General features: G+C 35.7%; 1 protein-coding gene across 2 annotated transcripts in view; it reads left to right on the forward strand.

Annotated features, from left to right (window-relative positions):
• The window catches only part of LOC121426837 (plexin domain-containing protein 2-like), a 58,242-nt gene that overhangs the window by 4,665 nt on the left and 30,959 nt on the right, over positions 1 to 22,618 (forward strand). For both annotated transcript variants that reach the window (XM_041623232.1, XM_041623233.1), the window contains exons 2-4: positions 2,357 to 2,523; positions 8,174 to 8,305; positions 9,120 to 9,189. In XM_041623232.1, the coding sequence (XP_041479166.1) occupies positions 2,357 to 2,523; positions 8,174 to 8,305; positions 9,120 to 9,189 (369 nt within the window). The remainder of the gene's footprint in view (positions 1 to 2,356; positions 2,524 to 8,173; positions 8,306 to 9,119; positions 9,190 to 22,618) is intronic.

The following is a 22,618-nucleotide window of genomic DNA, read 5'->3' on the forward strand; positions in this document are numbered from 1 at the left end:
AGCCGAGGGCAGACAAGATTTTTTGTTTGTTTAAATTACGGGATTATGGACGTCATTTTTTATTCAAATCTCCCCCCCCCCATCCCAGTGCCGCCACTACTTTGAATACAAAATATGGTATTTTCATTGATGATTATATGACATCGAGGCTGTTACTTCAACATTTAATCATCCCTATTTTCATGATTAACGCTTGTTGAAAAAAAGCAACAACAAAACAACCAACAAGAAACGACTTCATACAAAAAAAACGAATAAAAAAATCAGACCTTTCTTACATTTTCCGTCAGGCCTGATCAAATTTTAAATACCCTCAGATGAAAGTTGGCATCATTCCACGAGGTTTACTCTCTGCTCTCTTTTTTTTTCTTCCATAACTCCCTCCGTCTCCTCTCCCAAACTCTCTCACACCTTCTCTCTAACTCTCTGTGCGGATCGGATCGGGAAAAGTGTCTGCGTTGGCGTATTTATTAGATGAGCTCCGATGGTCCCTTTCCCCCTCCCTCTCCCTCTCTCTAGTGGACGGCCGCCGGGCTTTGGCTTGCGATGACACATTTACAAGGGCGCGCTCTGAGGGCGGGGATCCATTCTAATGCTGGTAGTGATACCAACTAGCTGGGTCATGTCGGCCTTGAACAATCGTAAATCACTGCCTCACTTGACAGTGAGACCCAGACTCCCAAGGGAAGAATAAGATATGTGAGTAGTGCTTGGCATGCATGGGGTCAGCTAAGGACAATCAGGTCAGTTAAGGACAATATGGGTCTGTTTTTTGTGCTTGATAAACAAATAGCAAAATCCGATATTTACTGCCGATCTTTTTGACCGATACCAATCATAGGGAAAAGTATGTGGTCCCGATCATCCGATCCGATCAGAGCTCTAACTTACAGGGTTACTTTAGAATCCAATGTCATGTGAATGTATCGTGTATGGCGCGATTTCTTGTTCTCGCACTACAGGTAGTATCCATGCTCTCATAATCGATTTATTACAATGGAATATACAGTTACCAGAGCTGCTGTAGTACGGATTTTCCGTATTAAGTACTGAAAATGAGAAGAATACTGATGGTTTCATGCAAAATACTGATTTCTAAAGTTTCAGTTTGATGTGTTGTCCTATTGTATTTCTTTGAAAATACTGATTTCCTCACCAAAATACTGATTTTCAGCTAAAAAAATACTGATCATTGTTCTTGTTCAGGTTGGCAGCTCTGAGTTACTCCCAATTATTATTTACTTGTTCTAAAATTAGATCTAGATCTACATGCAGGCCTGATGTTGACGTTAGAAGATTATGTCTTTTCACAAAATGAAATTTGCATCAATATTTGTTGAATATGTTTGTCTTTTTTACTTACATTTTTACAATTATTATTCACCTATCTCAATATATTTAGATATGAGGTCAGGCACTATATCAAATTAGACTTTAAGTTAACCATAAAATCTGTTAACTCTAATTGGTAGCAAATTTGAGAGATATGATGAGATACTATAATGCAGTCGGGTTACCATAGCTAGTAACTTTTCGTACGTGCTTAAAGGGGAATGAAACCTTTGGAACAAATAGGCCTGTGTAAAAACAGAAAAATCAAAGAATAAGAATAAAGAAAGTTTGAGAAAAATCGGACAAATAATGAGAAAGTTATGAGCATTTGAATATTGCAATCACTAATGCCATGGAGATCCTCCCATTGGCGATGCGACAAGGATGTGTGATGTCACTGATGAACAACTTTCCCTTTGGTGGACTATAAAATACCCTCAAAATGTCTCTTTTTGCTTTTTCTTATGATGATACAAACTCTTTATCCATGATGTATTCTTAAAAAATGTGTATTACATGCCCTCATGTAGAAAGAACACATGATCTATGGATAGATGTGATAAAAGAGGCAATTCAAGTGAAATATATACTAAAGTAATGGGGAGAGTTGTTCACAAGTGACATCACACATCTTTGTCGCATTGTCAATTTGGTGAATTTGCTATCTCCATAGCATTAGTGATCGCAATATTCAAATGCTCATAACTTTCTCATTATTTGTCTGATTTTTCTCAAACTTTTGTTGATCTGTTTCTTTGATTTTTCTGTTTTCACACAAGCTATCTTGTTCCAATGGTTTCATTCTCCTTTAAGAAGTTGATTTTTTTTTTTTGCTACATGAATAAAGCCCCTTCACGATTGGTGATGCGACTGCTTACAACCGTTGCAATTGTGTGCAACATATATTGTAACCAAATGATCGCAAACGATCATACGAGCAATTGTGAAAGCCCCTTAATCTAGACCAGAATAACTTTAAATACACTAACAAGTATTAAACTTTATTTAATTGACTATTCTATAGATGACCAGCCAGTCTACAAATCAGTGAATAGAGCTTGGTGGACGAACCTCTTAATAGCAGATGTACAAGTAAATACAGAGGAAAATGTCCCAAACGTGGCAATGAGATACCGACGACAGACACCGTCCAACACAAGTGAGATGCCTGTTGACACTGTAACTATTGAAGTAAGTAGTTATCAATGGGGGACCCAGAGGTGCCAACTGGTACTGATTTTCAGTATTTAGTTCTGAAAAATGAGAAGAATACTGATGGTTTCATTCAAAATACTGATTTCTAAGATTCTGTTTTATGTGTAGCCCTATGAGTATTTCTTCAGAAATACTGATTTCCTCACTAAAATACTGATTTTCTCCTTTTAGAGTACTGAAATGCTCTTGTTCAAGTTGTCAGCTTTGGGGATGGGTGTTTCATGAAGCATTTTGTAAGTGATTTTTCACTGATAATAAGTTATTTTGCTCTGAGCCAATTGGATGCAGGGATTTCAGGAGCTTGTAACAGTTGTCAGTGGAAATCATGGACTATTTGGTCATGAAAATTCTCTCATGTTTCCACTATCCGAGCATTCCTTGGCATTTCAGAGTATTTCACAGTATTGCTTGTATGTCCAAGTTTTTGCACCAGAGGAGGAAATATACATTAGTTTACAGGAAACTGCCCACACTTCTTGCAGATTACAGGGAATAACTTTGCTTTATAAATTTGAATAACATTTTTGTTCAAATGAGAAACGCTCTCAACACTAATGTACAGTCCTATATAAAAAGAATTTATGCATAGCAGTCTTTCAAAATTGTGGAGCAAATTGCGATGCGATACCAGGAAAATTATTCCCTGGATTAACATTTTCCTTTGCATTGCAGTCATTTGTTGCAGACTTTCTTTTTTGAAAAAAAACCCTAAAAGTTTCATTGACTTGAATTTCCATTTGTACTCTTGAAAACTATGTGATAATCTGATTTATTATCCTTTTTCAGTTTAATACATTGCAGGTCTATTGAAAATTTATTATTTTGCACAATTCCATGCTTGAGAAGTTTTTTTTTGTTTTTCAATGGTTGTAAAGAAGATTTTATAAATTAAAAGTGAATTGTAAATTTTTATAAATTTGATATACATGTAATTTAAATTGCATCTTTCACACAATATTTGTTTTATAGATTCGAACTGAATTTGAAAGCTGAATGATTTAAACTCTACTTTAATCCTGAATCTGAATTTGAAAAAGAAAAAAGTCCATGCCTTTGAAGATCTTGGATTCATTCCTTTTTACCCATTTTCTGATGTGGAGTATTTTCAGATTTTAAATTACAAGTGCTGACCTCTTGCATTGGTTTTCATATTCACAACCTATTGTGATGATGTTCACCATAACATTTGGAATAACAGAGTTAGGTGCCAGAATCTTCAGAAAGTAGTTTATTCATATCCTTTCAAGCAATCAGATTGTGCTTTAAAACTTTGTCATTTTTTTATCATGGAAATCTTGATTCTTGGCTGCTTAATAACCCTGTTGAAATTGTATGATCTGAATTGTACATGTGATTTGATCACGCATGTATTTCTTTCGTTACAAGGTCTTCCCTGTATGTACATGTACAATGTACAACTAGCCTTCTGGTACTGAATGTACAATTATACATACCCCTTTCATAAACCCAATTATGCGGCTAATAGCAGCATAATTTGGTCGTAAAGTTGGAGGAGGACCAGAGTTACATGTATCCGCATTATTTTGATGCTGCTATTATCCGCATAATAGGAGCATCGGGACAAGATTTTGAGTTTATGAACGCATTTCCAAATAATGCGGATATTTGCCATGGAGCGGTTACAAGGTCACCCTTTTCCAACGCAACCGCATCGGAGGGGTGTGTGTGGTTGCCATGACGATTATCCATCCTCCTTTTTCAGGACTGGCGCTCGTAAAAATAATGCGGCTTATTTTCGGAGTTTGTGAACGCAATTTTTATTGAATTATCCGCATCACTCTTAGGCGGCTAATTGGAGGATGGGTTTATGAAAAGGGTATTAGTTAGAAAGGTGAAAGTACATGTATGGGTTTTTTTTAATCAAATGCAACCTCATCTTGAAATCAAAGTTGAATATCACGTGCATGAGTGCACGAGTGTGTTCATGGAGAAGTATGATTTTTCAAGGTATATCTTATGATATCGACCTTTAGAATGTCTTGGTGTTTGGCAGTATTATATGTTCCTTCATGCATGACTTATAATGTCAATACAGTCTCATGCTTGAGTTCAACATTGCTCGGTCAATGCAAGTCAAAACTGTCAATGTCAAACTAAATATGAGTTTTCATTTTATACCACTTTTTTTAATGAGTTTCATCAGAAATATGACAAGAATGCATCGGGGAATTACGGTAATTGAATCTTTGAGACGTATTGAAGTGTATTTCTCATGCGATGAACTATGAAAATCGGCTCTTTTATACCCTAGAAAAACATCTCACAAGTACATGTACAGTATGATGTAGACTACATGTAGTTCTTTTTACATTCAAGTGATTTTTGATGGTTTTGTATTGTACAGTACATTTTTAAATCATGGTAAACACAAAAGTTCAATTCATTTCAATTCATTAAACCATTAAACCAATATAAAGTATAAATCAATTGCAAAGCATATTTAAATGGTTGGGACCAAATGAAGCTGAAGCTTGTGAAATATTGGCCCTTGCAAAAAAACAATAGGCCAATTTGGTGCCTGTTCACATTGAGGGAGAAGGTCACAGGAATGGGAGTATTTGAAAACTGCTTTTGACAAACTACATGTAAGTCATCGGAGTATGTACATTGTAGGAAGCACTATCCTGTTATTGTCTACTAGACCGTGCTTGGTACCGGATTGTCCCGATTGACAATGGTTAAGATGATTAGCTGTTGAGGTTTATTCTAATGTACACTCAGTGATACATGTATGTATACATGACCTACTTTGGTTTATATCATTGAAGTAAAAAAAAAAATCCTGAATACAAAAGAGCATTATCACCCCCATTGGTGCATTTCTTACTGTATATTCTTTTCTTGTTAATATGGAGAATTTCAGTATATAATCAGTAGACAAATGTATACATGCACAAATGTCATAGGTCTAATGATTATTGTCATATCATACATGTACCGGTATGTCTTTTTTATTTTGAATTTGGTGACTGTTCACATGGAGGGAGAGGGTCGTGTGGATGGGATAAATAACAAAATTCATCTAATAGGGAATATTAAAGAAGCATACATACATGTATGGTGAAGACAAAAAGAAAAAGTTTGATAAAGCTACAATTTTATGTACATGTACATGAAAATTGAATTTTGAAATAGGTCGACATGTTATAGTGTTAGTGTGCAATGTTGTGTTTAATTGATACAGTCTCATTCTTGAATGTAGATTGTGTACAAAAATGTAAATAACAAAATATAAAAAGTTCAAAAATTTTCTGCAATATATAAATATAAAAAGAATAGTCATGCATAGTGCTTTGTGATTAAGTCATACAGGAATTACAATGAGCTTGTGTGGTTTGTATACATGTAAGTGCATGTATTTGGGAAGAAGATTTCCCCATTGACACTGTTCAGTGCACAATAATACCGAGTCAGGCCTACAGGTACATATATCCTGCTTGGTCATCGTACAAAAATGTAGCAAGCAAACACATTGCCCCTTTCATACTAAAGGGAATCACTTGTTTTGGGAAAAGGGAAGACAATAATTGTTAGTTTCCAAAGTGATTTCAATACATATTTGGGAATGTACCGGTACCCTGTTCGGTTATTTTGCAAAGATACAGAGAGCACAGAACACATTGCCTCTTTCACATTGAATTTAATTGATAATTATTAAAATAATATGCTATTTACATGTAGAATACATACATCCTCCTTTACTAGAAAAAAAAATGTACAAAAATGTAGACTATTCCTGCTTTTAGGGTTTTAGAAAGGGTTTACAGGACACATGGTGGCATTTATAAGGGCTTACATGTACATGTAAGTTATTTTTTTAAAAATCAAACAAGCAAAACAAATATTAAAACACACCCTTATATTTTCTCTAAATTTGATATGGTACTTGATATATTTAATGTAAAATGAAAGAATGTGTATATGTATACAGTACATGTACATGGCTAATGTACTTTTGCATATCAATAAAACATTGATTGAGTATAAATGTAATGAATTTGGAATATTAACCTTGACTAAAACCAAGGAGATATCACCTAAAACTACGTTTAAGTAAGAAAAGGCTTTGATACTTGGTAACTACCATGTACATGTACAACGTGAAGGAACCTACACTATGTACACTGTGCATGTTCTCTAGTATTGATAATGACAAGTAGTTATTATACATGTATTTGATGCTATTTGATAAAATGGTCACTATAATGTTGTACTTTTGTGTGGATGAAACCTGTCACGACAGATCGTCACTCTCCTTATCACCTTCGATGTCTCGTCTCGCTCAGATTTAATTACGCTGAGCAGCTTTTGGTTGCCATGGTGCAGCTATATCAACATATTGAATCCCGGTGAACTTGTCCCTTTCTCCCGCTTCTGTTCCCTCATCAATTCCGCTGACCATCTTCGGTCCATGCTCAGTCTTGACGTGTTATTTTCTCAAGGCTCAAACCGCATCTCCTTCCCTCTTTATCTCCTTGTAGATGCCTTTATCGCTCATTCAATCTTATTCTCCCGGCTAGAAGCGTCTTTCTGACCTTGTTTGTACTTACTTTGCTTGACAGATGGATCCCCATTGGGTCTGTTAAATGAACGAAAGCCCATACTGCCATCCATATGCATAGAAACGAGTGCAATGAACCTTAAAAAAAGCTGCTTTCTTTGCAGAAGTGCCTGTATTTTGGCTTTGATGCTTGCCATTTAACTTTTTTTCTTTCAGTCTTGCCATTTAACATTGGATATCTACATGTGTGCTAATAATAAATTCAGAGTTGGTTTTCCACAGCATCACTGCCTCATTAATTCCACCCAAAGAAAAGAAGCATAACAATTACATGTAACACCAATAACGTTGTCCAGGGGGCGTTTCATGAAAGGACTTGTCGGACGTTTTATCCGACAAGTCCTATTTTATCGGACATTTACCATAGGAAAAGTGCCTCTCAGCCAATCAAAATCATGGAAAGATGTCAGATCTAACAACTTGTCGGATGAAAATATTGATGAAACGCTCCCCAGGATGTACATGTACATTGTAAAATCTGTCTTGTGGAAATACATGTACATGTATAAAGTGAAACTTGAAATTTGTATTTTTCTTTGACTTCTTATTTCTATAAATTTGTCAGCACATTGATGCTCCAGTGTTTAAATTTTCTATATTGATGTTGGGATTAAATTTGCCTTCGCTGATCTACAGTATTGGCTGTGAAATAATAATTGGCTTTATACAACACTTTGTCAATCTACATGTACGACTGTTCAAAGTGCTTCACAATTATTATTACCACATCACTGGATTCATAGCTTTTTAGTAGCTTGTAATAATAGGCATGAACACTTGCTATACCAACCACAGTGGTGGTTGTTTCCTACCGGTACCCAATTAGCACCTGGGTCGAGAGTGGCAAAGTGTGGATTGATGCCTTGCCAAAGGACGCCAGGCCATGAACACATGACCCTCTGATTACAAAGCAAGAGTCAGAACACTACACCACGGTGGTTATGAATTATGAAGCAAAGACGAAGAAGGCACACAAAAGGGTTTCGACTTTTTTTCGAATTTATTCTATCTAAGACATTTTTTTCTTTCTTCTATATGCTACAGGATGATCATGACTACTACACATCAAATTTTTATTCTGATGGTCAAGAATATTTTCAGAATCTCGAAATGGGTAGTCCATACACTGTAGTAGATGTTCATGATGCTCTATCTGATAGCCATCTTACAGCAGGGGTAAGTTTTTAGTCTTTTCATCAATATCAACATCATTAATATACAATTGATCTTTCTAGATCCCCTTTCACAATGGGTGGTGCGACTGCTTACAGCCGTTGCGATTGTGTGCAACATATATTGTGACCAAATGATAGCAAACGATCGTACGAGCAATTGTGAAAAAGCCCCTTTTGAAAGGGAAAAGGTGGAGGAAATGAGTGAGGAGAGTGAGAGGAGGAGGAAGAAGAATTATGAAGCAAATATGAAGAAGAATGCACAAAAAAGATATTAAGAAAGAAAGGATGCAAGAAATAAAGAAGTTTGAAGACATAAAACAGATGAGAAAGGAAAAAAAAGAAGTGGACAAAGAGGAAGAAGGAGGAAGGGGAAAAAGCTGAAGGAGGGAAAAGAAATGCAAGGAGGTAGAAGAATGCCTTGTGCCACTCAACCTATTTACGGTAGGAGAAGAAGAAGAAATAGAAGAAGAAGAAAAAGAAGGAGAGGAAGGAAGGAAGGAAAGAAAGAAAGTAAGTAAGAAAGGAAGGAAGGAAGGAAGGAAAGAAAGAAAGATAGAAAGAAAGAAAGAAAGAAAGAAAGAGGAAAGAGAGATATGATAATGAAGAAAATGGAGAGAAATATGGATAAGAAGAAGAGGGGGAGAGGGGGCTCTATGTACAATAATGGGTCTTGCGAGAAATCTATATTCAATTAATTACCAAATTGATCTTGGTTGTAAAATCAGTTCTTGCATTCAATCTCTAAATTTTCACTGACATTTCATCATTCAAACAACATTATTGATGACTTTTCTAATGTTTTGTTTAATATTCAGGAGGTTCGGTTGCCTTTTCAGTTTCCGTTTTATGGCCACAACATCACTAAAATTTATATCGCAACAGGGGGTAAGTACACAATTTTTGAAGTCATCAGTGAAATTGAATGGATGTCTAGTTGATGGAGAATAAACTATGTAAAGGAAGAGAGAAAGAGAGTGCGTGATTGTTAGAGGGTTTGCACGACAGTGAGAGAGAGATTTTCAAATTTTGACAAATGATTGTTGAAAGAGGGGGAAGTAAAGGTGAAGGAAAGATGGATCTTTCTTCAACTTTGTTCAATTCTTGTTGTATCTGAAAATGTGATGTTTCTGGTGATGATGATGGTGTTGTTATTTGTAATGGTAATGATGACAAATCATGATTTAATTATAACAGGGTTCTTATCATGATGATTAAATGATATTGACAAAATGATCTATTATAATACTGATGATAATCACTTTGCACCTACATGATGTAATGTTACACTCTAAATTCCAAGGATAAGGGTTAACTTAAAGATTTTATATTCAAATCTTTTAGATATATATTTAAATCAACAAGGTTTAAATCTAAATCTAATATATGGCTTGTCACTATTCACAGCCTATGTGGATTTATTTTAAATCCTTGGAATTTAGAGTGCAGCGGGAGTTCTTCTGTCCTCCCCCAGTGTTAAAATTTGTCATAATTAACTGTAGATTTGATTCCACTTTATCCCCTGCCTTTTTTACAGAATAAACCTATGGCAGCCTTTAGGCAAATAATAATAATAATAATCATAGGAATAATTTCTTGTTAATAGTGATTATTAGATAATGATTATGGTTTACAATGTTGGATAGTAAAAATGATGATCTTTACTACATGTGATGTAATAGTTTATCTCTCCTATGAAATTCATGTTAAAACTTAGGAAAGCAGGAAATAATTTGAAAGTAATCAACAACAAAAAAGAAAGGAGGAAAGAAAGAAAGAAAGAAAGAAAGAAGGAGGGGGACGGAGGGAGAGAGAAAGAATAACTCAGTATGAAATATTTCAGAAAATAATGTGCCCCAGGATGCTTTCTTTGTAGACTTAATGAGAAACTTTGAGACCGGGGCTACTGCTTGTTTAGGATCTGATATTATTTTCATTTTCGATAATGATCACGCTCACTGGATAATATTTCTCATCCCCCTGAAGCCAAATTTTATCTTCTTGTCAGTTGCAGTCAACATCATCCAATGTTTCAACGAGATTAAATCGGAGTTGTTCTCTCCATTCCCTCAATATTTCAAGAACTCAGAGAAATCTTGAAATACGAGATGACATAAAAGCCTATAAATTTGCTCTGTACAGAGGCAAAAGTCACGAGATACTTTCTCGGATGTCATCCGTGCAGGCACCACTCACGACTGCTATTAATGTGTGTAGGAAAAAAAATTCTGTCGAAGTGGGCGAGGTATGTCTGTATGGTTCGCTGGAGAGCATTCTCCTTGCTTGGGCTTTAGATTGCATTATCGTCATTTTCGCAGTTGTCTGCTGCTTTTCCGCTTTCTCTTTTATTTTCTTAAATGATTTTACTGGCCATTGATTTGGTTGTGGCAAATTTCATGATTCAGTTGTTTACAATGGCCCTGGACAGCAATGACAGGTTTTTCAGGCAGATCTTGAATTCACATTGTCAAGGCATTTTCTGCAAATTGTAGCTGAATGTAATACATGTATGTATTTTGTTAAGATCTGCAAAGCAATATAACTCACAGATTTTTATCTTGTGTTTTTCTTCAAAATGGTGCATTTATTCATACATACAGTAAATGTTTACAGACTTTTTTTTCTTTTAAAAAGACCAAGATGAATAATAAAAGGAGAATGTACATAAACATTATATGAAAACATAAGAAAAGGTGATAAATGCAACAGATAGAAATGTACAAAGAGAAGGGAAATAAAAAGAAAGAGAAAGAAGCAGGGGAGGGGAGGTCGAGACAGAGAGAAAAGGAATGCAGAAAGGATAATCATTTCGTTTCAGAAAAAATGAATTATCCCCAAATCAAAACAATTTTTCTAAGAAAACATTATTAGTGACGCTTTGTTCGTAGTGCATGGAAAATTATCTTAAAATTGAAAAAAATTGATTGATACACCTGTATAAACTTCTTGATTTTTGTCTTAACATCACAACTAAGCATGTGAGTGTTATCCTTTTCTGTTAGTGTTACTTTAATACCATGTATCTCCCACGATAATCCAATTGAAATTTTGATGAATGACTATGCTATATGAGAATTCAATTGGAATGCTTGGATTTCCTCCGAGCACAAATATAATTAGTTTGAGAAATATACATGAAGCTGAATTACAAATGATTGATTAGTATGCCATCCTCACTACTCTTTAATATATCTTGGTAAAAATGTTACCATAATGAAAAAAAATGAAATATGGTGTTAAATTAGGGCATAAATCTTTGAATATGGGTTTAAATGAAACCAGTGACTCCCTTCATGTTACTTCGGTGAACTGGAACTTGATTTTTTTTTAAATAAGAAATAAAAAAGATCCAAGAAAAAATATATGTAGTTCAAAGAGGATGATTATGAACATGAGTATGAAATTTTAGGTGTTACTACATGCACCTAAAGTAAGTAGAGCCAGGTACATGTACAGTTGATGTGATGCACTCACAAATTTGGACCGATTTTATGCACTCACAAATTTGGACCGATTTTAATGAACGAGGTTGTAGGATGCTTTAGGGAATGTTCTGGCTCTGCTTCATTTAGGCTGTTACAAGGGTTACCCTAGGCAAGCTGAAACATCTCTATTTTTATAACCTACCCCTTTTATTATACTGTCAAATCATTTATTCATAAGATAAGTTACACCCATTGTAAATATGTTGCTTACTATGTAAAGGGGCCCCGTTAACAAGCTGTGCTTCACTGGGGTCCCAAACCTATCATTCTGAGTTCTATGATGTTGTATTCTGTACTATTGTTTGTGTTTGATATGGTTTGAAATAAATACTATACTAAAAAAAAAAAAATCATTAATTTATACATGTGAACAGGGAAATGAACTGCATATTGGCAGTTCAATTTTTGAATAGTAATCAGAAAACAAAAGGTTAGCATGACATGTAGCCTGGATAGAACGTGGATTATGATAGATAATAGCTATTCATAATAATGCCTATAACCCCCTTTCAAAGGTCACCATTACCATAGAAACACTCTTGACTTCAACATCAGCCGAACAGTTTATGCAACATAGATTCCTATTTTGGAAATTGTAATAAAAACAAACGTTCGTCGCCATGCTTTATGAGTTAATGGGATATAGTTCTAACCAATTTTCCAAATGGTTTGCCGCCATGGAATTGTAAATTTCGAGCCTTGCCCCTAGCTGTCTCTGCTCATAATAGATCAAGTTTCGGGTCAAGAAGTGCCGCAAGCCACGGAGGCGCTTGTTCGGTGAAGATCGCGTTCTTGCTCTAAACGAAGAATTCCAATTAATCATTCAGGGAGCATTTCTTCAATAGGCGTTCTTGAAGAGAAATTATATAAGGATGATGCATCTGACTGCTAAAATATTAATGAGTTTTAACTTTTTATGCAAGGTTTATATGGAATAAGAACAGAATTCAATCTTTGAAAATAAGATCCCACTGCAAAATACAATTTTTCCTTTTTGTATGATTTCTCATTCTCAAATCCATGATAAGAAATTATATAATATACCGGGGCTTTGGAATGTTTTTGAATCCATGGGGAGGGGTTGACCATCCCAAAAAATCATCACAGTCAGATGGTAGTTTGTTTTGTTGGTTTTGTACATGTATGGTTTTGGCGAAAAATGGGAAGGGGAGCTTCCCTCCCCCCCTTCCCCCGGTTCCACGGTCCTTGATAACATCTCTAGATATGAACATGAAATTAAGTAATGACATGTAGTCTGTTAACACTTGGGAAGGTGACTTTCACACAGTTTAACTTTGTATTTGATTGCAAAAAGTCGCATTTAGGGACACAGTACCAATGTAGTGAGTTTAATTACTGGTATTATCTATTTCTGTTTAAAATATATACCATGAATTCAATCTGGGCCCGTCTTACAAAGAGTTACGATCGATCCGATTAATCATAACTCTATGGAAATTCATCAGTGTCATAATTTTTTTCTACGAAAAACTTGCACAATGTCCTCTGTATGCAAAGAAAGGCGCAGAGAATTTCAAGAAAATAATAATTATGCATAAATTTACATCATACCGTAGCTAAAAAATGTTTTGAACAAACATGCATGATAGATGTTGATGTTGCTGGCCGTCCATAGTTACGATTGATCGGATCAATTGTAACTCTTTGTAAGACGGGACCCTGACTTTGATTTCTTGAAGTAAAATGCAAGGGAATTGTATAAAATGTCATTAGTTGTGCTAGTACAAAAGCTGAATTTAAAGCTGAATACATGTAGCTTATTGTGCTACAGTGTTGCTGCAGTTTGACTGATAGTAGAGATTTCAAAATCAGCATAATTTTAATCCCTGATGAATTTCCACCATCCTCATTCCAATCAGTGGTGTATAAATCCTATCTCTTATTTAGCTCAGAAATGGCAGAGTTGAATATACTGTACATGCATAAAATTACTAATTTATTTCAGACATACGTGTACATAAGCCAAGCAAAGCGCAAAATAAAGGTTTGTGCACGATTGCCTCTGGTAAACTCCATGGTTATAGAGTCAAATTTAATATAGCTTATCTTTTTCTGCAGGCTTTATGTTACTGTCACTTTTAATACATTATACATGTACATGTATGATGTTTTTTATTTACTTTTATTTTTTTACTTGACAAGAAAATGAAGAAACTGACTGCAATGTCATTGTCAAAGCGACGCTGTTTTTATAAAAATCTGTCGTTTTTGTTTTACGTACATGTATATGTATCAGCAGCATATACAGTAGTTGTTGGAATGCATGCATTCAATTTTATAAATGAGTTTTATGTAAAAATTTTGCATAGCTTGCTAGAGAAACCGTAATATACATTTTAACATGTATTCGTAAAGCGAAGTGAAATGTTAATACCGGTACCTTTTCTGGTTTTCAGTGAATGTTGGTTTGAGTTAGAGGATACGATGGCATTTGATGAGATTTACAAGGATTTGATAGATCTGTCTTTAAAGAGACCAGCCAAAGACGGGAGTGGATTTTAAAAAAATATATATCTGTATTCACATGGTTGGTTTCCTCTTGCTTTCCTATTCAAGAGAATGGCAGCCAGTAGTGTTAATTATACTCTAAACCCTTTTATCGAGATTTAAAATCTCCATCTTCTTCGCCTTGGCATCGGCTTCTTCCTCTTTCATCTTCAGCTTCTCATTATTTTGTTCACTCCCTCTTCCGTTCTTTTTTTCTCGCATTCTTGCTCTCCTTTCTCTTTCTCTTCCCTTTTCTCCTCTTTTTCTCCCTTTGATCCTGTACTTCCCCCTCTTATTTCTCTTTTCCCTCCCCATTCTCCTCTCCTTCTTTTCTTCTCCTTTTCCTCCTCTTGTTCTGCCCATCTTTTTTCTCCTGTCCATCCTCCTCTCCTTTAATTTCTTCTTCACCCTTTCTGACTCTTTCTCTTCCTGATTCTTCTCTCATCCTTTTCTTTTCCACCTCTTCTCTTCTCTTTTTCTCCACCCCATTCTCATCCTCAACTTCTTCCTTTCTATTTCTCCTCCCCATTCTCTTCTTTTGTCTTTCTTTTGCTCCTCCACTTCTCCCCCTACTTTTGTCTCTTTCTCCTCCCTTTTCCCCTCCTTCTTTTCCTCCAGTCCTTCTCATCTTCTTTCTTTTTCTTCACTCCATTCTCTCCTCCTTTTCCTCCATCTTCTTTCTTTTCTTTCTATTTCTCCTCCCTATTCTCTCTTTTACTTTTCCTCAATTTAATGAAATATAAAACGATGATTGATTCTTATCAGAATAACAAAATTTCATTTTATTTAAAGCAAATAAAAATCTTATTTTAAAGCAAAAATACATTCCTAATCCTATAAAGAAAGTTACAACTATTCTTTGTTTGCATGTAATAGGCATATCTTTGCTTAATTTTTGTTTCAAATATATATTGATCTACAGATTTCATCTATCCACATACGTACATGTACATATGCTTCAGATACAGGCATGCGTTGGACCCATCTTACCTTCTTGAAATGGAATGGCATATAATACTTGATTTCTCAAATGTCCTTTCTTGATCCTTTCCTCTTGTAACACTCGCTACCTCAACAGATCTCGAAATTTTCCTCTCAATTACGGAAATCTCTCGAGGATTTAGAGAGAGATCCGCTTGAAGCTACAGAGGCTTGCCAATATCATCTCGTCCTTCACCAGGGACTGCATACGATCTATGACATTTCTTAATTGCCAATGAAGAAAGAAGAGATGTGCAGATAAAATTCAGCTAATCTAAATTCAAAGTAATGGAGATATGCGCCATCATTTTCATCGTTCTTAGAAGGGGAAAGGTGACAAATCTAAGTCTAATTTAGCTAATTAAAAGCAAAGGATTTTAAAGCTCAATTAGAAAGAGAATGAAAAAGGAAGAGGGGGCAGACAGATGGACCAAAAGGGAAGGAGAGGGATAATGTCTTTAATAGGGGAAAGGGAATTATTTTCGAGTTTTCAGAATATCTTAGAAATTGTTATCTTCAGTTTATTAACTGAAAATCCTGACACAATATGAGCATTACGTTATTAACATGATTAAAGATATCAAATATTTGAAGTAAAAATAAGTAATTTTAATACTCAGTGTGATACAGAGATGCATCTAGCTCTTGTCTGATGTGTACTTTTAGGGTGTTTTCGTGTTAATTTTGAGTCAAGAAGTTTTTGTTTTTAAAGCTTTAATCATGAAAAAATAGAATGGTTCCTAATGCATTCAATGCTGGAGACTGAGAGTGTTCACAGATGTTTTTTTTTCAGGAATTCTCATCAATTTTTAAACTTTTTTTAGTGGGCAGTATGCCAAAATAAAATTAGCCAATTTGAGTGAGATCTCTGGATGTAGGATGACAGAATTACTCTTCAAAATATTTTTTCAGCATTTTAGGTTGCCATTCTCAATCATTATTAATTGAAACTGCATATTATTACAGTTAGTTAAAATAAATATTGGGTACTATTGAATAAAAATTACTGCTATGGTTCGCCATAAAATGGTAATTTTCTTGGTATGCTTGATTTTGATTGGCTGTTAAGCCTACCATTGGATGGCAAAGCTATTACACACAGTAACTTTCACTCAACTGTGCCCTGTGGTAAGTGACTGAACCAAATTATAGATTTATATTTAATTCTTAAAGATTTATTTTTCGATCACAAATGATTCAATTCAAATCTTTTGATGTAAATCTAAGTCCAGGGTTCAAAAGTCTAACAAGACCAAAGTCATAAAGGGATTTTCCCTTGTTGATTATGAATTACAAAACCAACCACATTTTTTTACTTCTAAATGTCATTCCACTGGATGAAAATTTAGATTGAATACATCATCAGCATTATTTTTGCTTCTCTTTCATGTTAAATGTGGTGTTTGTTATAAAGTTCACCACGTCTCTACGTGACAAAAGCACACTTCTGTAAAATGATATTAAGTGACACATGCATGGCTCCCAGCTGAAAGCATGCCACCTTGTTGTTTGCTAGGAGCAGATAATGAGACGAAAAGAGCTTTTTTCTGTTTTACACAGAATTATGAAGGAGAGTTAAACAAGGGCATTGATGAAGGATCTGAATTGGGTATCTTTCTCTTTGACATACAGTACGATGCAAGATAATCGTTTTTCTTTGGGACATCGTCGATAAAAACAAGTTATATCTCTCCCGGTGCTTCACTAATGTGTTTGCCCTGAAAGGCTAGAGGACTACTGAGACACATGAAAGATTCATTCGCTCGATACCAATTCATCATTTTTTTTCCGCCGGTTGAGGCAGTTTTTCATGGAAAGACGATGTTTAGAGGTAGTGAGGGAACTTTGATGTCGGAATTAAGAGGTCATCTGAGGCTCACAGCTGCAGAAATTAAGTCAAGAAGGTTTGAAAGCCGATTCCAACAATGTACCCATGGTATCCTGGTTTTAACTTGAACTCCGTGTTTATTTGCATTGAATGCAGTATACACTTTTATGAAGAAAAAAATCTAAAAAATATATTCGGTTACACTTCGTAATTCCGAAGGTTCGTAATTCCGAAACACGTAAATTGCCTATACCTCGATGTTCGTTAATCCGAAAACGAAAAAGGGTTCGTTAATCCGAACATTTGTGGCGTTATTCCGAAAACGAAGTAAGGTTCGTTGTTCCGAAGGTTCGATAATCCGAAAAAGAAATAAGGTTCGTTGTTCCAAAGGTTCGTTAATCCGAAAACGAAATAGGGTTCATTATTCTTAAGGTTCGTTAGTCTGAAAACGAAATAAGGTTCGTTGATCCGAAGGTTCGTAAGTCCGAAAACGAAATAAGGTTCGTTAATCCGAAAATTAAATAAGGTTGGTATTTCCGAAAATGAAATTAATTCACTTTGGTAACAAGAATGGTGCTGTTCTTGCAAGATAACAGGAATATGCAATGATAAACTAACGAACGGTGATATATGTGTGTGTTGTGGCCAAAGCATGTATTGATTTAAGTGCACTTATATGCCAAAAAGGGTATTTTGGTGCAAACGGATATTTTCACCAATATCATCTGTGTAAAGAAGTTGTGTGTTTTTTAGTAATTAAGTTGAGCAAAGTTTTTTAAATTTATTTCTGATTAATAACATATATTTCGGTTTTATTTTTCGCGAGAAAGCGTAGCAAGCAAGTGGTTTGGAAAAAAATCAAATCTGAAGTTGTAAAACTCGCTTTTTGGTCAATTATGGACTTAATTACTGTTAAAAGGGCATTATTGTGAGATGTTGCGAACGAATCATGAGCTCAAACTTTTGGAAATTTCATGTAGGCCTAATAAGACATAATAATAATGATAACATTGGTATTATTTACCAAGGCATTGTTTTTATTTTTATTACTAGTAGAAGCTCTTATTGAAAATGACATCCCCTCCAATTTTCAACGGAAACTATACATTAGTTCGCGTTTCGCGCTTGCATTATTTAACAAGGGCTTATGATATTATTACATATTTACTTTATTTTATAATAATTATTGGCTATTAGTAATACCCTTTCAAAGAAACAGACAAAAAATCAACTTTAAAGCTGCCGATCCGGGAAATTATGGGTGAAAAAAATTTGCCCCCCCCCATTGGCGAAAGTTGGATCGGCCGGGGGGGATAGCAGGGGGCACTTGGGTACCCCTAAATAAATAACAGGGAAATGCTATTTTTCCAATATGGGAAATTCCTTTTTTTTCAAAATAAATACTTTATTTAAAGTACGTGTATACATTTTAGATTAATTTTCAGGAGAAGCTCTTATTAAAAATGACATCCCCTCCAATACAAATCCTATTACCTGGAGGTTACTCGCAAACGACCAACACACTTAATCCCCTAGCTGCATCTTTAAACCATTTGCTTGGGCAGCATTTGTCAGATAAAATCGAAATTAAGCGTATGTTTGATCCGGGCGCCTATTCTTAAATCAATACATGCTTTGGCCACAACACACACATATCATCGTTCGTTAGTTTATCATTGCATAATATCCTATTATCTTGCAAGAACAGCACCGTTCTTGTTACCAAAATGAATTAATTTCATTTTGGGAAATACGAACCTTATTTAATTTTCGGATTAACGAACCTTATTTCGTTTTCGGATTTACGAACCTTCGGAATTACGAACCTCATTTCGTTTTCGGATTAACGAACCTTCGGAATTACGAACCTCATTTTGTTTTCGGACTAACGAACCTTCGGAATTACGAACCTTATTTCGTTTTCGGATTAACGAACCTTCGGAATTACGAACCTTCGGAATAACGAAGCTTCGGAATTACGAAAGTATGCGATATATTCAACCTTCATTGTATTTTTGTTTGTAACTGCCCTGCTAGATAATCAGCGGCACTCGTGAACATGTATACTACTCAATTGTCCAAATCATTTCAAACAGATTACATGTCTACATGGGCCTACGATAGTTGTTTTTACAGGCTAATGGTTACCGCAGGGCAACCATAGTATAGTCAGGCTGGTTTGGTACCTGCCAGCCGAAAGAAACATAATTTTTTTTTTGGATGGTCTCAGTAGTGATTTTATTTAATAATCAAAATATCAGTTGATTTTATGAATAAAGGGCTGGGAAGGAGGATGAGATAGAGAGGGAGAGGGGCAGGGGCAGAAGCAAACTGCATGGGGGCCCTGGTCAATTTTGCCCCCCCCAAAAAAAAAAATAAACTGAAATAAAAGGTAGAGGGGCGGTGGAGGTGGCCAGAGAGGCATTTGGAGAGGGAAAGCAAGAGTCAGAGAGGGAGGGGCGATGAAAAGAGAGAGCTTGGGGAAGGGAAATTTATGTGTATTTTAAAAAGTGAGGTCCGCCCTATTGAATTGGGAGGGAATACAAGTAAAAGCAGGACCAATATATAGCTAAGCATGTGACGAGGCAAGTAGATGAGATATAGAGTGGAGAAAATTAATGGGTTGGAAACCACCGGAGACAAAATGTACAATATACTGCCCAACTTTGCCAAAAGGAAGCAAGTGACACATCAGTTAAATTATGTGAGTTGTTTTTTCTAAAACACCCTTTGTAGTTTGCATGTTGCACGTTCAGGCAAAATTTTGGGAAGAAATGATCGTTCTATGGAAAGATATTGAGGAAAATATGCTCTTAAATTGCATTGACACCTATAAAATGACGAACGTACATGTACATTGCTCGTTTGCAACAAATGATACTTTTGTAACTTGCTTCCTTTTGCCAAAGTACAAGTATGGCAGAATAGTGAGAAAGGGACCTATCATCATTTAAACAGAATGCTTAAGAATAGAGAGAATAGGAGAGAGCTTGCAGACAGAATTGTAGAGAAAGGGAATTTTGAGAAATATGTAGAAATACCATGGATAAAAATCAGTGAAGGCAGCAGGATCATACATGTACCAGCCTGTACTACATGTAGATGACTTTTCACTTGAAAATAGTTTCAAGATTGATTACAAAGACAATTTATAAAAATGTACAAAAATGATAAAAATGAGGCGTAGCTTACATACATGTACAACAGTAAGAAGAGAGAGCTAATTAAAGGGCAAGTCCATCCCAACAAAAAGTTGAGGAGTTAAAACAAATCAAACAAAAATTATGCAGAAATTATCAAAATCATATGTAAAATAAAAAAAGTTATGACATTTTAAAATATCTCTTATTTTCACAAAACAGCTGAGGCTAATATGCACAAGTAATAGTGAGTTGACAATGTCACTTATTATATCTTTTGTATGGTATGAACTGTACATTATTTCAAATTTTTCAGACTTTGACAATATTCAAACTTAAAGTTTAATACAATAATGGCAATTTTACATTTTAGGGAGGGATCAAAATGGTTTTACATCATTGGCATGCACATTTCAATATTGGATGTGCATTTTGCAGATGCAAAACTTAAGAATTTTCTTCTTTAACATAAACATCTGATTTTGGTGAAATTGTCAGCTTTTTATTTTTGTCTTGCATGCAGAGAGTAGATACTAGCAAATTTGGAGGGATTTGAACAAACTATCCACCTCAAATTCATTCTGCCATCCAGTTTTATTATACAAATGATGCATGGGTTAGAGTGGGTCAGTAGGAACTGTGTGCACAAGGTAACTTTGGCATGGTTTAACCCACGAGGCGCAGCCGAGTGGGTTTAGACCATAATGCCAAAGTTACCGCGTGCACACAGTTCCACTGACCCACGAAAGAAACCCATGCATCATCTGTTTTATAGAATGGAAAAAATTTATTGAATAAAATACAAAAATTAATGATTTACCGGATGCATGATAATTTCATGCGTCCGGTAAATTGAATTTACCGGACGCATGAAAAAATTTACCGGACGCATGATTTTTTTTACCGGACGCATGATTTATTTACCGGATGCATGAAAATTCCAAAATGTAATGCAGACACTTTGATAACCCTGGACAACATAAATATGGGCTTAACTGCATAATATGTTGGCACAAAGGCATTATTATACCCAAAATGCCAAATACAGCTTTGCATTGACAAGATCTTGAGGCAGCCTCCGACCTCCAATTTAGCTGTGTGTATGCCCGGGCCGCGCCGGGGGCCAGCGCTTGCAGCTGCCTGGGCCTGCAGTGCAGTGGAGAATTAATTTGGCTGTTCACAGCTCAGGGCTCAGGACATTAGATCGTATGTCTGGACTTCTCAACTAACAAGTATGCGGGCAGTTTTAATCCCAATGACAATTACGGTACCAGATTTGTACTTACAGATCATTTTGCATCCTTTATTTGATTCATTCTGCCTTGATCGAAAATTCAAAATTTTGACGTAAACAAGCGTAACAGTACATGCGCGATGACATCACAATGACCTTTTCGGGCGATAGCTTGTTTACAGTGGATATCGTTTTGATTATCGGGATATCGTTCGTGCAGCCCAGTAAAAATTCTTGCATAGCTCTCAACCAATCAGATTGCGGGGATTTTCTCATCCATTCTATAAAAAATAATTAATGCACATTTATCAAAAAGAAATGGTTCTGTAAAAAGTGACAAAACCACCTGTACATGTAGGCATCTTGGGGATTCATAATATAATGAGAATTCACTTGGTGCAACTGCTTCGTGCTTGTCGCACACCCTTGCGTGTGCTGTATTGCCACAACATATTCATAAAATTGCATTATTGGTAGGCCTAAACAATATCTTGGTAGCTCATTAATTTCATCTAGAATTCCACTATGTTTACACGAAGTGGCAGTTGCAACTTTCCTATTTGGGGATGTACAAAATATACCCCATGGGGGCAGATGTTTAATGTCGCAATAATTTAAAAGAATATCCTTGAGGCTATTTTATCAGGCATGTGCATGTATGATAAGGTTACATGGTAATAGGATGTAATTTACACTATATATGGAGAACAGACCTTGGGAATGTTTTTAAATTTCCATATTAAGCAAGACAATGAACTCAACCCAGTGTCTCTGACACAAATGCTAATCACCGGTGGGGGGGGGTACTCAACCAAAAAAGTGGTAGGGTTGTGCCACAGGCAAGACAAAAAGTCAGGGCCTTTGGAGTGGGCTTATTGTGAAAAGGAGGGTCCTCGGAACTACAAATGTTTAAAAAAAACGGGGGTCCTTGGAACGGGTCGCCTGCGTGTGAGTGCTTATGCATCCCTATGGAATGGAGCATGCAGCTAGCCCGGCGGCACTGGCGCCGGGTGCGCTTGCGCAGAGGCGATGGTCGGACAGCGCTCTACGCTGTGGCCGCTTTTCACCGAAATTGCAGCTCAGTGTAGCGGATCAATGGAGCTTTGGAGCAGATTTCTGTCTTCTCTTCTCAATATTATGA

Source organism: Lytechinus variegatus, chromosome 13 (assembly GCF_018143015.1).
Source record: "Lytechinus variegatus isolate NC3 chromosome 13, Lvar_3.0, whole genome shotgun sequence".
In the NCBI taxonomy this organism is placed as follows: Eukaryota; Metazoa; Echinodermata; class Echinoidea; order Temnopleuroida; family Toxopneustidae; genus Lytechinus; species Lytechinus variegatus.